This window comes from Drosophila melanogaster, chromosome 3L (genome assembly GCF_000001215.4).
Source record: "Drosophila melanogaster chromosome 3L".
In the NCBI taxonomy this organism is placed as follows: domain Eukaryota; kingdom Metazoa; phylum Arthropoda; class Insecta; order Diptera; family Drosophilidae; genus Drosophila; species Drosophila melanogaster.
The window spans coordinates 5,735,547-5,752,675 of NT_037436.4; the positions used below are offsets into that span (position 1 = coordinate 5,735,547).

A 17,129-nucleotide genomic window follows, 5' to 3' on the forward strand; every position below is an offset into this window, starting at 1 on the left:
GTGTGGTAGCAATGTGGCAAAGGCGCAGAGTCGTCGTCGTCGGTCGTTGATTTTTTAATTTAATTTATGCATTTTCGCTTTTGTCCCTAGAAAGCGAAAAAAATGGAAGTACTTCGCCTTAATTTCTGTATTATCATTTGGGCTTTATTGAACCGTCCGCCTCTCGTTTCACCTTGCAGCACCTAAACAACCTGCTGGAGCACTATCTGGAGCCAATGAAACGCGAGACATTCCTGTCCAATGCCGAGATCAACGCTCTGTTCGGCAACATACACGAGATCGTCACATTCCAGCGCCAATTCCTGCAGAATCTGGAGGAGTCCTTGGACCTGGAGCCGGATTTCAACAAGTTCGAGCACTGCGGCCAGTTCAGAGTGCGTTTCGCAAATGGTAATTTAAGTGTTGCATTATAGTAATGGCATTTCATTGCGATTCGCAGAATGTGCTCTTTGCGATTGGCTCGGCCTTCCTGTACTACGTCAATCACTTCAAGCTCTACTCCTCGTTCTGTGCCAGTCACAGCAAGGCGCAGAAAGTCCTGCATCCGAGTGAGTATTTCCCCCATATCATTCAGCATTACCCGCAATACCAATCCCAATCCCAATCCCCCGGACAAATCATCAAATTCATTTACATACATCAGCAGGGCGACAGTCGAGGGCGAAATATAAATGCAAAAGAAAGCAGTCACAAGATGCAGGGAAATGTTGAGAAAATTAAATTACAACTTTTATTAGCCAAATCGAAAGATGTGTATTTGCATATTACAAGATTGAAAGTGAAAGTCTCTGAAAAAAATCAAATTAACATGTATCCTTGACCAGAAGTAACAATGTTAGTGACCAGGGAATATATATTTGCATCTTTCAATTGAAACACTTGAGTATTTTTACTTTAGAGTCCGAAAGTTTTGCTTTATCAAATTTGCAAGTGCGTTACCCTCATGAAACGCACTGTACATGTGTGTTTAGCCTTTTTCGAGCACACATACCACGAACTATTGCAATCAGCGTCAAGCGTCAAAGTCTATTTGAGTTTCAGTTGAGCAAGAAACTTGTAAAAGTCAAATAACCGAAGCGAACCCATCCGAACCCACAGAGCGAACAATTGGCAAACTATTCGCTTCAATTGTGCCACGCCCCGCGCCCCACGCCCCACGCCCACACGCCCACTTTAAAATGATTTGCAAGTTAAATGAATAATTACAACCGCAAATGCCGACGACGACGGAGATGGCGACACCCCCAAAGTGGAAACCGCAAACTAAAGGCAAACTCCCGGGCCCAAAAAGGGTGTGATGTGGTGGTGGCAGCAGCATATTCATATTCATGCCAAGGCAGCCAGTAGCAGCAGCAGTGGCAACAGTGGCAGCAGCGGCAACTGTCAAGTATCTTTTGTTAATTAAACTTGTAGAATTATGACACGCTTACAAATGGCGACCCAAAACTATGCCAGGGCTCCAGAACTTCTGTCCTTTGGGTTGCGAAGAGTTGGAGGTGGTGGAACTTGGGTGCTTCACTACCACCACTACCACCACTTTCAACGCTTTCACTAAGCCCGCCTTGCAGTGAGCCGGATAAAAGGCTACTGTGGCGCGACAACATGTCATAATTAAATTAGACTTAGTCTAAGCTTAAAAACACTCGAGCAAACAGATGGCTAGATGGCCAGATGGAAGTTGGGAGCAGCCAGCAGCACATTGATTTGTGCCACGATGATGGGTTGGGATTTGCAGCTAATCAAAAGCGTTGGAGGTAAAAAAAAAATGTATTCGCAATATTTACAATCAATGAGGGAAGGTGTAGTCATGGTAACCAGGGCAGGAGGAGGGTGTAGAAGTCCTGCAAGCATCATCCACTCGAAGGGGGCGGGCGGTGGGTGATGCCACTGCGCCCGGCTGTTGCATGAAATTTTATGCAAAAAGTTGAAAGGATAATTAATTATAGCAAGAAGTGCACTTAAGTGCCTTCGTTACGTGCAAGAGCAGGAGAATCCTGTTGCGGATTGGAGGGCTGGATGGATGGCTGAATGACGGCCAGGCAGGCAGGCAGGCAGAAGGACAAGCAGCCAACGACAGACGCTATTAGACGTAAATCTGCTCCGGCTGAAGCTCCATCTCCATCCAGCTGCCTTTCCTGCTGCAGACAGGCTTTGACTTTGCCTTTATCAAAAGCTGCTCGGCTGACAATAAGAACAAGTTAATGACATTTTCTTGTCGACGTTGTGACGCTGTCATAGCCGCTGTAACTGCATATCCTTGTGCGCCATGCAACGGAACAATACCCCCCTGAATGTCTAGCATTGACTCTAATGGGCCAACGTTGCAATTAATTACACCGACTCGAACGAGCGTCCATTGAAATCGAATCATTTGGCAAATGTCTCAATTTGCATTTAAATTTTTACCCATCTCCATCTCTGTCCGCCATTCAAACAGACGAGGGCAATCACGCCCTGCAGGAGTTCCTCGCAGCCAGGAATCCCAAGCAGCAGCATAGCAGCACCCTGGAATCGTATCTGATCAAGCCCATTCAGCGCATCCTCAAGTATCCACTGCTCCTGCAGCAGATGCGCAACCTCACAGACACCCGGGCCGATGAGCATGTGCATCTTTGTGGTATGTATCTGGCAAATGCATCCATTGTGTATATGTGTACTCATGGATTCCAACTCGAACAGAGGCACTCAAGGGCATGGAAAAGGTCGCCGAGCACATCAACGAGATGCAACGCATCCACGAGGAGTACGGTGCCATATTCGATCACCTGTTCCGGCAGCACCAGAAGTCTTGCAAACAACCCATTGATCTAAGTCCAGGTAAATAAATAGTTCACAATTATTGTGAATTTCTACTTACTTAAATCTTTAGGGGATCTGCTCTACTATGGCGGAGTGGAATGGCTCAACATCTCGGACTTTCTGGGCAAGATCAAGAAGGGACTGGAACTGCATGCCATGTGCTTTGTGTTTAAGTCGGCAGTGGTGTTCCTGTGCAAGGAGCGACTGCGTCAAAAGAAGAAGTTGATGGTAATACAGCAACCTACTAAATTATTCACAAATATTAAGCTAATCTATATATACGCATATCACAGGGCGTTTCCAGCAAGAATGCCACCAATGAGGTCGAGATCATTCGCTACCAGGTGCTCATACCCGTGACCGAGGTGCAAGTCCGCGCCAGTTCGGCCAAGGACATGGACTCCCACTTCCTGTGGGAGCTCATCCATCTGCGTTCCCAATTGCAACGCCGCTCCGAGAAGGTCTATGTGCTGTCCAACAGCACTGCCGACTTCCGCAACGCCTTCCTGAAGACCATTCGCCAGATTATCCGCGAAAGCGTCCGGAACATGTCAATTCCGATGAAGAACTTTGGCGGCAGCTCCGGCTCCGTCTCCGGCCATTCCTCGCAGGGCATGGGCAGCATGGGCTATCCGGGCAACTCTCAGACGCTTGAACGTCCCAAGCAGCAGGTAAACAATACTTACACATAATCATTGTATATATGTTTATATATATAAAATATAAATATTAAACATTACTATGCCATCTTGCTCCTCAGATCACCATCGTTCATGGCTCGCACACTCTGGGCAAACCGAAGAAGAAGTCCGGCTCGCAGCGCCACTCGGCTGGCAACATTGACTACGACAATTTGTCGGGCAGCCAGGAGGCGGACGACCTGCCACCCAGTGTGGGCGTGGTCCACTACGCCTCCGGCCACACCCACGGCCAGCAGATGCAGCCAGCTGGATTCCGCGGTCGCAGCAAGACGGTGGGCGATGTTACAGGTGAGTTGATGTCTATTCCAGATGATTTTGCTTTTGTCGAGAAGATTGCTAACAATGCATCATTGTTATCATCATTGACATCATTGACATCGCACGCCGTACCATAAAGAAATCACCTGCTCTTCCCCAGAACCTCATCAGCAGCAGCAGCAGCAGCAACAGCAACAGCAACAGCTGATGCAGCAGGGACACGCCCATGCCCACCCACATCCCCATCCGCATCCAAGGGAGCCACCGCCGCCTCCGATCAGGCAGCCACATCTGCACCATCACAGCTCGGACATCGAAAGGATCGATCCTGGAACGAAATCGGAGGGCGAGGAGGACTCGCAGCAGGGCACAATCAGGCCCAAGGCCACACTGGGTCGAACGCCCAATCACCTGACGTTGAGGTGAGTCCGGCTAATCCTCCCACTGATAACCCCTGCTAACTGGTATTCTGCTGACTAACTGGATTTAGCCAATGCAACTAATAATCGCTACTGCTATATAAAATATAAGCATTTACTGGTTTATTTCATTTCTAAACAGTTCCATGAATTTTAAAATTAACAATTCTTTTTAATATTCAGAGTTTTTATCGTTTGGCATTGAAAAGGGGATATAAATTCTTATTCATAACTTGCGTTTAATCCAGTCAGTCTGAGAATATCCAGCCAAAGTTATAGTTCCTCGAAGTATGCTCGACTATTGCTTGACCCTGTGAACTTATCCCTTTCTCTTAATGCTCGACCCGCATCTCTGACACACGAAATGTGCAATCCTGCAGCACCACATCGACGCTCTCGGTGGGCAGCACCGGCAGCCAGGCGCGCCTCATTCAATCGTCGCATCCACCGGCCAGTTACCAGCCGGTGCTGATGAAGGACCTAGGTAAGCCCAGCCCGGATGAATCGGAGCTCGAGTCGGAGTCGGAGGTGCATGCCGCCCAGGTGGCGGCCTCCTTTAACTTAAGTCTAGGTAGTAGTGGTAGCTTATTCGCCTCTGATGCCAGAGATAATCAGACACAGTCCCGCACCCAATCCCAAATCCACTCCCTGCATCCCTCACCTCGTCAGTCGCCGCGTCAATCGCCGCGACAGTCGCCCAAGCAGGATATCGAGGTGATTGAGATCTTCGAGAGCGAGGCGGAACGACTGGCCGCCTCCCAGCAGGTGGCCGTCGTCCACCAGCATCCGTCGGACCAGGCCAGGGAATCTGGGCATAAACAGCGACGTGACCGTGACCGTAACCCAACTGAGACGGACGCCACAGCCCGGTTTATGGACAAGCATTTGAGTGACCTCGAGCAGGAGAACTTGACCGATGGCACATGTGACATTGTGGCCTACATGGAGAGCCTGCGCGAGAAGGCCTTCGATCCGCAGGATCTGGCCGAAGATACTGGCGATCACCAGCAGAATGACTCTAGCCTCTCGCCGGAGCCACAGACCATAGTGGAGAATACACAACAGACAGTGGTGGTGGATATTGAGTCGCCCTCCCGGCCAGCCACTGAATCAGATAGCACTGGCAACACAACTGGGCCCTCGGAAAGATCGGGCGATGAAACGGAGGAGGAGGCCACTACCAGTTCGTTGGCCTCGCATATCGTGGTGATTGACAAAAAGGTGGACAAGATATTCAAGGCCAAGTCACCAGAGCGTCCAGCTTCCACCAAAGTTAAAGGTGGTAGAAGGCAGATATATATATCGCCAGATCGGTGCAAGTCCCAGGGTAGCTCGCCTGTAAGGATTATCAAGATTAAGTCACCTCGCACCAGTTTAAGTGACCAGGGCAAGCGATTGAGTGTGTGCTCCTCCAGGGACAATTCACAGGATCGCCTGTCGGCCGGCCGACGGACACCGAGTCCTCGCCGCTCCTCCGAAGGCGGTGGCATATTGAAGCACACCACAGGACCGGATCCTGGTATCCTAAAGCCACCATCCAGTCCAGCCAAGTCGAAGAGTCCAGATCGGAGCTGTCTCAAAAAGGGCGGACCATCGCATGTTTGCAGCGTGGAGACTCTATCGCCAAGGGTTTCACCCAGAGGCAGTATGGATCACCTGTCGCCCGATCGCGGTATGACCAGCAGTTCCTGTCTGCGCCACTCCCCTCGCAGCAGCTTCGATAGCCACGGCGAGTCGGATCACAACTTGGATGTACCACATGGCAGTCGTAAGAGGAGTATGTCTGCCCACGGCAGCTTTGAGACGGGCACACGGCCTAGGGCCCAGGAAACCTATCAGTATTATCCAGTGTATGACAACCAGACCTGCAGTGATCACTATGTGGCTGCCGCACCAACTGGACGATATGGCGGTGGCACTAGTAGCAGGAGCAGGCTAAGCAAATCCCTGGAGCGCTCCACTTCCAGGGATAGCACCACCACCAGCAGCTCTTACGGACACAGGGCATATGGGGTTTCCCCTGACCGTAACTACGTGGTCTTCAGTTCTGGGCCACTGCGATCGCAGTCCGCTGAGAATACCTTCTCTTCGCAGCCCATATACGATCCCTTGCCCCGTCATCCACCACAACCACTGCATCAGCCGCCGATGCACCACCAACAGCAACAGCAGCAGCAGCAGCAACAGCAATATATGAGCTATGCCCCGGAGATGGGAGGATACACTGGCTGCCAGCATGATCCGCAGGGCGGCTACCAACTCAGCTCGTCGGCACCGGAGTACACTACATGCATCGACTGTCTGTACCAGAAGAGACCCTCCTAGCATAAGTCCCGCGTGCGGCAGAGTCGCACGCGGAAGAAGACGCCACGTGGAATGGTGGTGGTCAGTGCTCAGCCGACGGCCACCGGGGGAATAGGATTCGTGCCCGAGATGGGCTCCTCCGAGGCACCCGGCGGTTGTGTAGACTGTCACGACTACTTCGAGATCCATGTGTAAGGGAACTCTTCGCCACTCAAGGACCTCCACTAAAAGACCTCCACTATTTTGAAACCAAAGATAACAGACGAACAACCCGAAATGCCTCAAACAAACTAATTTTAACCGAACTCAGCTCACATATACGTAAACTCACAATGCAAACTATAAACGAAAGTAATCAAAAACCGAACACGAACTTCCAACACAAGGGATTGAAATCAAAATAAAGACCTAGCCTACAGGCTATATACAATCTATTTACTAGAAAACCACGAGCATAGGTAATAGAAGAAAGGCACTCTTGAAACTAGATGAAAATAGCTCCAACGTCAACATAACCAATCGAAGTCCCCATTCCTTGTACTTGTTGTGTAAGTGTTAGCCATAAGTCACCGAACCTGAGCGTAGCTAGCTCTTTTAGCGCAGCATATGTAGTTTATACCGAAAACTAATCAAAGGTTAAAACGGTGGGTAACTAATCCCGGTTGGCGAAAGGTTGCATAATGGGTGTGTGCCACCGTTTTGCAGTTAATTATTTAAGTTGCAGCCGAGTTGGGCGCGAACATTTTGCCGTGATTTACACATTCGCCCACATTCTCACTCACACACCCAACCAACCACCAACACACGCATTAACGAACAAAATGGCGGAAGTTCCGCTCGCCTCGGGTGGCAAGTAGAAATATTACGTATACGCCGCGTTGCACACACAATACTCAAGTGCCGTAATTACGAGGGCAAACAACAGAAAAGAGCAGTAGTAGCTAGGGCTGAAGCAGCAGCAGCAGCAGCAGCAACTAAAAACTAAAGTTGAAATTCATACTCGCACTCAAGTAAACTATGTACTAAGAGACAGGCAGACAAACAAATGGCAAACTCAACTTGAAACACATATAGATGGGGAAATAAGACAGCCAAGAGCAGAAACAAAACGAAAAGACAGCGAGCACAGCTAAAAAGTTCGGCAAAAAGTTCGCCAGCTAACTAACTATTAGCTATGTGGGATGGAAAGGCGGAAAGACGGGGTGGAAACTGTGTCACTTCCGTAAATGAAATCAAAATTTTTTTAATTACCCATCTGGCGACATGAATCTGCTACTGAGCTGGGCTTTGGGTCGAATCGAAGGCCAACATTCCAGGGGTTAACATTAAATATACCTAACAAGAGTTTACCTATCGATATGGGGATTATTTACATAAAGGACAAAAAGGACAACTAGCCGAAAACAAAATCAAACATTAGTTAGTTAGAAAATTTTGCCAATTTGCACGTGTTGTGCTATATCGGGCATCGGTGTGTGTACCAATAATGTTGTGACAAATAATTTGCATATATGCATATGGTTTTTATATGATTTTTATAGGTTTTTTATAGATATAAACAAATATACATGCATATACAAACTCGACGGGCAAATCGAATAAAGCATTTTCCGCATGGGTTTTCCACCATTTCCGTTTCACATTCCAATTAAATCAGCATATTTAAAGCATACAATAAAATGGATACAAATCAAAATGGGAATGTATTCAGAGAATGATAATCGTAAGTCGTACCTCAATGTTCAGTAATGGGTAATCATATTATATATATATATATGTACACTTAGGTAGCTCTGGAAATACGCGTATATATATACATACATATATATATCCTCCCTTTTCGAGGCGCTGGTCGGAAAATCCTATTCGATTTTCCAATCCAAGCCGCCAACACTCTCGACTAAATATATAGAAAACGGTTAAGATCAAACAAATTTCAGGTTGTTGTAACGAGAATTCAAAGCAGTATAGAAAAAAACAAACGAAATAAGAGCATAGTCAGAATAAATAAGTTTAAGCTTCAAGAACATTTACAGTTTACAGTTTACACTGGGCTTCACAGCAGCAAAATCAAAACAAGAAATGATAACAAATATTCACAAAAATCAAAATATACATCGTAAATGTGGCATATACATACATATATATATATACAGCAGCATATACGGACAGCATAAATGTTAAACGAAACTAAAAACTGGAGCTCTCGAAATCCATAAAAAATACGCGAAAATAAATGCAAACTAAATAAAGATAAGCGAGCATTGAAGAGGAGCAGTAAAAAACTACTGTGTGCACAACCCATACACACGGCCGCAAAACACACTGAAATCCACTAAACAAATAATCGAAAAATCAACACACTAAATGCAAACTTCAAAATCAAATTCGTAAAAACCAAACTAAAGTACATAACTAATAATGGGAACTCCGAACGTAACGCAACTAACTAACTAACTAACTAAAACTAAGCTAACTAAACCAATCGAAACGCAATTAACGAAAGTAAAGTAAATACATAAAGTACGCAAAAGTAAATAAATATTAAAGGACAGCGACAGATAGAGGACACCAATGCATATATGTGTGTAGTCTATGCACCGATTTCCTGGCCCATCCAAAGAAAATCCTCTCTCGATTCAAGAAAACATACCCTCGATTAGTTATGCATTTAAGTTTGTTTAGTAGTTGCTTAGCAGGTAAGTGCGATATTAATTTGTAATTAGGCAAACGAACGATGAGTACTTGAATTGAATTAGTAATTAAACAATTTAACGGGTGATATTTCATTTTGTCTACACACAATTATCTCAAAGATAACTAAAATCCCAAAAACACATGGAAAATTGACTCGAATAATGTTGAACTCAGTTAGACATACCATACATACACTTAGTCGTAACTCTTAAGTCGGAGATGAAGTTGGAGATATAAGTATTAGGCATGTTAAGTTAATAGGTATTATTACCCGCCCATTCGATGCATTTGTGTGTATCTCTTTATAGCGTATCTGTGTATCTGTTGTGTCTGTTACAAACACTTGATATTATTAGTTGGCATCGCTTGATTAATAAAAAAAAAAACTCAACAATCGAAATTCGAATCGAAATCAATGAACTTTGCAACTTTCCCCACTTCAATTTGAACGTTTTGCATTTTCTCTATCAATATCACAATTAAATGACAGAGTGTGCCGAAGATCTAATGCCAAATCTTGTACTGCTGAATGCCATGCCAACCGAAAGAGAGCAATGCTAATGCCAAGTCCATTATAATCGATCTATATATATACATATATATATATATATATATTTATCTAACTATATATGTCTTATGGTTACACACACCAGCCCCACCAACTCAATTCAACTCCTCACCACCCCCCCAACAAATCCAGAATCCAGTATTCAGAATTTATTCGGCATTTTTTCACACATTGAAACGCAATTATTTTCCAGAAATTTAATTTTCTGTTTTCCGTACAACTTTTTCTATGCCAAAGCTAAACAAAATGAAATTGAATTGAATTTTATGAAACTCTCATCTATGCACAACTTTATCCATCATTTTTGAATCACGCTCTTGACTTTTGCATCTGGAAAACTAATTTCCAAATTAGCAAGTGGGTTAACTGAAATTCGAAACAATTTCAATTTCACCACTTACACTACCATAATTTTCTAAATTATAAACACCCCATTTTCCATCCGCATAAATATGTACATCAAATTCTCGCTATCATTTTGCAAATAAAATTGGAGTCCTTTAATGAAGACACACGCGTGAAACAGAAGAGGCAGAACGGAAAATGTTGGCATAAAATGCAAAACTTTTGATCGAAAATTGGAAAAATTGCATAGTCTTAACTGAAGCTCTTTACAAAAAAAAAATAAAAAAATAAAAGCTAAACTATCTGCAAACGAGAAAATGAACCAAGCGATGTCAACATTTTAGCCAACACAACTCCCTCTCTATTCAATGAACCCCCAATCGCAAATATTAGTTATTAGTTGAATTAGCTGTTAATCACTCCCACTACCCAGCCCCCGTCCGCCAAAAACTATATCAAGTAGAGAAACCAGACGCTTGAAGTAGTGCTCATTACATTATACAATAATTAGTTTTGCTTATATTTTTTAAACGACAAATTTTGCTTGCATGCTTTTTAACCAAAACGAATACGAATTGGCCACCATTTACTTATTCAAATCTGTTCGACACAATTGTATATAACCAAATGGAGGTGCTACCCTCCGCCCACTTGCTCTTTCTAACTCTTTTGATCTCTAAATCTATATTTTCTATCTGACAAAAAAAAAAAGAAGAAAAAATAAAAACCAAATCTACAAATTAAGTTGTGCAAAACCGAAAAGAAAATATTTCATAATTTTTCATATATGGTTTCCATTGTATCTTTTCTTTTCTTTCATTTAATTGTAGGGTCCCCGGTGTGGAAACCACGAGACATGATAAATTTAGGCACAGATCCACAGTCAACAACCCGCAAAGACGATGTGAAAAATTAAATCAGAAAAAGCAAAGCAAAACGTTTAGTATCAAGCTAAGCAAGCATAAGAACTCTTAATCCACAACTTCAAATCCTCTGTTCGATTTCTCAATTTTACCTAATCAAGTGTAAGGCAACGGCAACAGAAACAGCTAAAAGCAAAGCAAAGCAAAAGCAGAAAGCAGAAAGCAAAAGCAGAATGCAAACAGCAGAAGCAAGCAGTTCAAAGTTCAAAGCAGGCGAACCCAAAAGCATTTTTCAAGCTCAATTCTGCGATATGAAGATGCATTGAATCACCGGCCATCATCGGTGTTTGGTGAATGGATGTGGTTGTTTTTTGAAGAATGCTTGGCTTCGGTTTGCTTTCGCTCTTTTTTAATGGATAAAACATCGAAGAGTTTTTGTCATTTTTTACGTTTGCGTTTTTAAACGGGAGAAGCACCACGAAAGGGATGTCACAGATCCTTTTTAGAAAGAGAGAACAAACAAAAAAAAAACGGAACAAAACCTAAAGCATAAATGAAAACCAAAAGAGAAGACTTTCATTTATATTGATTGTATTTAAAGTGCAAAACATATAATAAAAGCATAATTAAAGCGAAGGATTTTGAGCAAATTTAATATGAACTAAGTGAACAGATTTAACAAAATTAAGAAATACGAGAACAAATTCAAATGCATTTGTCGCTGAAAAGACTTGAAAGTAAATTTCGATTTAAATACATACATTTATTGAGGACAAGACGAAGAAGCAGCTGTCAAAGCGACGAGGAGGGAAACCCGTAAACAAATTGCAACCATAGTATTTAGGCTTAGAGAATTTAAATTATAAAAAAGAAAACAAACGAAGACCCCAGAGATTTGCAAAAAAAAATATAAGAAAAAAGAATGAAACAAAAGTCAAATGCAAAGTAAGCAAAACCAAAGGGTTGAATGAAAAACATTTTAGCCAATTAAGCCACACACACACACACACAAACTGAAGCAAATCAACACACTCATAAGCGTAATGAGAAAATTTAAATGAAAACAGCAATGAAAATGTTTAGTTCGTAGGAAGTACACTGAAAAAATACATAAAGATACCATACAAAATCCACACATACACATAAACGAAAAATAGCAAAAATTTAGTCAAAATGTTAAATGGTAAACTAAATGAAACCGAAATAATAATAACGAAGCAAATGATTCCATGCAATTAAATTGGGCTAACAGCCTCCACAAAGAATCCAATCAGCAAATACAAGCAAACAAAAATTAACTCAAAGCAAACTCAACACGTTAAAGCGGGCGAACATTAAATTAAACTATAAAACTATGCAAAGAAAACCAAATAAATGAAAGTACATAAGCATAAAAAAGCAAAAGAAACCCAAATAAAAAAAAAGACAACACCTTCTAGCAGAATTACAATAATAATTAAGAACTTCACTTTGAACACTTTGAAACAAACACACGCGAATCGATATAGTTAAACAAAGGAAGCCTATTCCCAGCCCAACAAAAAAAAAAAAATCCCATAGACAAAGGCACAGTTTTCGAGAACTCGATTAAAGGATACTTTTGATTTTCCTACGTCTCAATACCCTATGGTTTTCAATTTTTGTAGGACGAATTTTTAGCCAGACGATGCAAATATATAATCGAATACAATGAAAAAATTCTACCAGATGAGAAATAATAATTAATTGGTTGTGAATGCAGCTTGGATGTTAATTCGATTCAGGAACAATGAAATCCCCAATTGCTGAACGTTTGTTTATTTTACTGGCCGCACACACAGCAGTGTGCGTGTGAGTGGCAATTGTCTTTTTTTTTTCAGTGTACTTGCAGTTGCATTGCTCACACTCATTCATTTTGTACGCCACCCCCCCCCCTCCACCCACTCTCAGAAAAACGTCATAAACTCATTGAACCATATAGCAACAAATCGAAACATAATCAAAACATTTTTTAGGTTTCCAATCAAATTGAATTAAATATACAAAAAATAAACTCGAATTAAACAATGAGAAAAACTAAGAAAAACGTAATAATTGAAACTACAGACCATAGACAGCTATATGATGTGGAGAGTAAATAGAAATTCTAAATGTATACAACAGTCTAATGATAGATCTTCATCATCGCATCAACGATGAGGATGATTATGAAGATGAAAGCTAATCAAACACGGGACAAAACAAGGAGAAATTTACCAAATACCAAATCACAACATTTTAACATAATTTTTACAGTTTGTATAAGTTCGACAGAGGCAACGTACATAAATAATAATTATAATGATTAACAATAAAAACCAACAGTCAGTTGGAAGACTTTAGCGAAATGAAATAGTTAAATTATGAAACTCATTTGATGGCGAATGAACGTGGCGTGAAACTTTTTGTACGCATTTGACTATTTTTAAAGCATTTTTATTAAATATATATACATACATAGTCACTATTATACGAATGTTTGAGAACCAAACGAATGTACTCATTTAATTAAGTTCACGTGCACACAATGCACTGGAATCTCTTTTAACAAATTGTTATCGGATATTTGATTTGTTTAAGCGTATTGTTAGTTATATGTACATGTATCTCTTATCACACTTTCCTTTCGACAAGCGAACGAGGCAGCAGGAAAAACGAGGGTAACAATTGCATATTAAATACAATTTATAAGTCAGCCACACAACACACACACACACACACACACACACACACGAAAACCAAATTCGAAACAGAAATCAATAGCAAAATGCAGCAGGATTGGAAACAAATGTTGCCATTTTCGAATGGACAACAGCAGACAGCAACATTGAAATTCAATTTTTATTGTAAACCTAATTAGCAGCTGCAAACAAGAAGAACAAAAATATATTACAACAAAAACGAACATGAAATGGATGTTAATACTTTTTGAAAAAGAGAATAAAAAAAAAAAACAAATATGCAACAGTAAAGAAAGTAAAAAGAAATACACAATGATTATACAATTGCAAATGCAACTTAACACTCAACATAAGGATAGTGAAAATGTGTGACAAATGATTAAATTACGAAATCCTTTTGAAGAGAAAACAAATGAAAATAAAATGTGAAATTTAAAATAAAATTAACATGGAATTTCTTTTTATTGATTCTCTTTTTGGCTTTCGGGGATTTCAGGTTTTGGAAAAAGGATTTTAAACAACGATTTTATTTTAAATTTCATCTTTTCCACTCGACGTTTTAAACAAACGTTGCCAGTGATGCCAGATGGTTTTTGAAATGTAACACACGATCTATACACGCCAGGTGGCGTGTTGCCCTCTGGAAGTTTCCACATGTGGAGACTTTTGAATTGTTTGGCGCGCTAGTTATATATATTTAAAAATAGAAGAAATTGCCAGCAATACATGTTGTTTTGGTTTTAGCCACCACATTTTGATTGCCACCACGTGAAATCTAGCAATTTCTATAATGCTTGCAACCCACTGACCCAGAAACGACACTTGATGTGTGTATAAGTAATTTTATTGTTTATAACATAATAGAATTGGTACTAAAACGTACTATGTCCTTACGGCGTATAAATCTATAAGTGTTCTACTAACTGATGTAACCTCCCCGTGTTGGAATGCCGAAAATGTGCTTTGCTTGAAAAATGGTTAGTTACTTTAAATTTATAATACCTCATTTATTTAATATTTTGTTTTGGGATTATTATGTATAAGATGTTGAGGCACCGATTCATGTGGCGGTAAACAAAACAACTTATGGAATTTGTGTAATGCTAAATAGCTAATAATCGATCAGTCTCCAACACGAAACGGGCTACACGGGCTGCTTTATGTGTGTGTGTGTGTGTGTGTTGTTCTCTTTCCTAATCCTATCCAGCGCTTGCATCCTCGGCCAATATCTACAGCTCTTCGCTTGGCACACTCACTAGCTTAGGGCTACAATTGGTTAGGCTAAGTTGTCTTACGAGTACGTACGGTAAATTAAATATAGGCCTTAACTAAAGTGATAACAATTATATGCGTGTGTGTGTGTGTGTGTGTGGCTGGCACAGCTCTAGCCTAGTTGGGCAGCAGCTCGGACAGCTGATTCTGCAGACTGGGTGCCAGTGTGTCGGGAAACTTAATGTCGAAGGAGACGATCAGATCGCCGCGCCTCGATGGCTCCTTGGGCACCGGCAGACCCAGTCCGTTGATCCGGCGCGTTGTGGTGGGCTTGATGATCTCGTGGTTCGGATTCACCTGTATCCTGCTGCCCTGCAGCGTGGGCACACTAACCAGTGCTCCGCACAAGGCCTGCTTCAGACTGATCTGGGCTGTATACTTTAGATCGATTCCCTCGCGTTTGAACAGCGAATGCGGTTTGTCGCGAATGATGAAGACGATGTCAGCTGGCGTCTTGTTTGGCGCCGAATCACCCTCTTGGGGGAAGGTAATCTTGGTACCGGCCTTCCAGCCCGGCTTCACTGTGATCCTCAGCACCTTCTCCTCCTTGTACGGCCCATTGCTTCCGGTGGCCATGCGTGAGATTTTCATCTTCTTGATGCATCCCTTGTCCACTTCCTCCAGCGACACGAACAGATCATGCTCGATGGGCGGATCCTGCTGGCGCTTGCGACTGGGTGCCTGGGCATTAAAGGCAAACATATCGTCGCCGCCAATGTTCCAGAAGATCTCGTTGGTATTGCCGCCCTGACCGCCACTAAACATGTTATCGCCGCCGGTAAAGAACGCGCCAAACGGATCCGACGATCCAAAGAACTGGGCAAATGTGGCCCTCGGATCGCCGTGGAACTGGTAAGTGTACGCTCCCGGCTGACCGCCGCCATCTGGTCCCGGCTGTCCGCCCTTCAATCCATCCTCACCGTAATTGTCGAAGATGTCGCGCTTCTTTTTGTCCGACAGCACCTCGTACGCCTCGGCGATCTCCTTGAAGCGCTCCTCCGCCTGTGGGCTCTTGTTCTTGTCGGGATGGTATTTGAGTGCCAGTTTGCGGTAGGCCTTCTTGATCTCATCGTCGCTGGCCTTGCGCTCGAGGCCCAGAATCTTGTAGAAGTCTTTGCCCATCTCTCAGCTGAAAATATAGGGGAAACACAAACGAACGAACGCTATAGATTAGAATGAATACTGATTGCCAGCTTGCTGGGTTGGGGCGATGGAAAGTGCTAGAAGCACAGAACAGCACAGTTGTGCAACTGCCGTGTTGTCACGCGAGTGACGTATGTAGTCACCATCAACGAGAGCTCCGCTCCCGATGTGCTTCTTTCAGCAGATCAAATCGATGCGCCCACATGTGGCAATATGTCCAACGAAGCTTACCTTAAATGTAAGCGATTGTCTGGGAATCCGTAAAAGTTCAAAAATCCAAGTGGAAAAGTGCAAAATGCAATGGCAAAGTGCAATTGTTGGTATTGTTCACTGTGTATTCACACTATTTATATTTTCACGGGGCAATGTTCTTTAAATATTTATGAGTTTTGTCTCTTTCTCGCAATTGATTCAATTCAATTGTTCTTCTTCGCTTTTTTCTTTATCCACCAAATGTGGCTTGCGCACTAAAAACACACCCTACTTCAGAGTTTCTTTCTCTTCAAAATTTTGTTTAATAATGAGCGGGATTCGTGCGTCAACCTCATTTTATAGGTTCGCCCTCGTCTACGTCGAAATTTCTGGATGCTTCTCGGATTTTAGGGTTGTATCTCGAAAACGTTTGACTGCGAATGTCAATATCGATATGCTAACCGATAGCTGTCGATGTTTTAAACACAGTGCACTGTTTTTAAATCGCTCCCCATTTATATATATTTGTGCATGCTTTTGGCGGTGACTCTTCTTTATATGCTTCTTATGCTTTTACGATTATTATTAGCGCTTATTTGATTGCAAATGCCAAGGAAAGCGTGACTGTGATGGCGAAATGCGGAAAGTACTCCTTAAATCTCATATATCGCATAAAACTATCGGTTCTGGAATGTTTCGTGTAAGTCTGCGAAGATAGAGATCGATCTATTTTGAGGATACATTTGTTAATATTATAAGGGATTCTTCTACAGGGGTCAGATTGCTTAAAAACACACAGAAAAATAAACAAAATATTTCTTTGAAATATTGAAATATTTGAAATAGAAAAAACGTATTGACGAGGTAAG

General features: G+C 42.3%; 3 protein-coding genes across 18 annotated transcripts in view; 2 read left to right on the forward strand and 1 right to left on the reverse strand.

The window, feature by feature from the left end:
• Window positions 1-14,053, forward strand: part of sif (still life) — a 91,687-nt gene extending 77,634 nt beyond the window's left edge. For 7 of the 14 annotated variants that reach the window (NM_001104048.2, NM_001104049.4, NM_001347763.1 and 4 more), the window contains 10 exons: window positions 180-374; window positions 440-548; window positions 2,438-2,617; window positions 2,680-2,817; window positions 2,870-3,027; window positions 3,093-3,470; window positions 3,560-3,788; window positions 3,898-4,180; window positions 4,558-4,661; window positions 10,922-14,053. In NM_001104048.2, coding sequence (NP_001097518.2) covers window positions 180-374; window positions 440-548; window positions 2,438-2,617; window positions 2,680-2,817; window positions 2,870-3,027; window positions 3,093-3,470; window positions 3,560-3,788; window positions 3,898-4,180; window positions 4,558-4,661; window positions 10,922-11,007 — 1,860 coding nt within the window. In that variant the 3' untranslated portion in view covers window positions 11,008-14,053. Of the gene's footprint in view, window positions 1-179; window positions 375-439; window positions 549-2,437; window positions 2,618-2,679; window positions 2,818-2,869; window positions 3,028-3,092; window positions 3,471-3,559; window positions 3,789-3,897; window positions 4,181-4,557; window positions 10,855-10,921 lie in introns of those variants that run through there. The other 7 variants (NM_001347764.1, NM_001300018.2, NM_001274517.3 and 4 more) reach the window with 2 other exon arrangements.
• Window positions 1-14,053, forward strand: part of CG46320 (uncharacterized protein) — an 85,479-nt gene extending 71,426 nt beyond the window's left edge. The window contains exons 27-36 of one of the 2 annotated variants that reach the window (NM_001347802.1): window positions 180-374; window positions 440-548; window positions 2,438-2,617; window positions 2,680-2,817; window positions 2,870-3,027; window positions 3,093-3,470; window positions 3,560-3,788; window positions 3,898-4,180; window positions 4,558-4,661; window positions 10,922-14,053. The gene's annotated coding sequence lies outside the window, so the exon portion shown is untranslated. Of the gene's footprint in view, window positions 1-179; window positions 375-439; window positions 549-2,437; window positions 2,618-2,679; window positions 2,818-2,869; window positions 3,028-3,092; window positions 3,471-3,559; window positions 3,789-3,897; window positions 4,181-4,557; window positions 10,855-10,921 lie in introns of those variants that run through there. The other variant, NM_001347801.1, reaches the window with a different exon arrangement.
• A 429-nt stretch (window positions 14,054-14,482) lies between these two features.
• DnaJ-1 (DnaJ-like-1) lies at window positions 14,483-16,643 on the reverse strand. Of its 2 annotated transcripts, NM_079212.4 has the most exons (2): window positions 16,300-16,643; window positions 14,483-16,054 (listed from the first exon to the last, which is right to left on the reverse strand). In NM_079212.4, the coding sequence occupies exon 2, from the start codon at window positions 16,045-16,047 to the stop codon at window positions 15,043-15,045; it is 1,005 nt and encodes a 334-aa protein (NP_523936.2). In that variant the 5' UTR covers window positions 16,048-16,054; window positions 16,300-16,643; the 3' UTR covers window positions 14,483-15,042. The 2 variants fall into 2 exon arrangements, with proteins under 2 accessions (NP_523936.2, NP_729086.1); NM_168128.3 differs by having other exon boundaries at window positions 14,483-16,643.
• Between the last annotated feature and the right edge of the window lie 486 nt (window positions 16,644-17,129).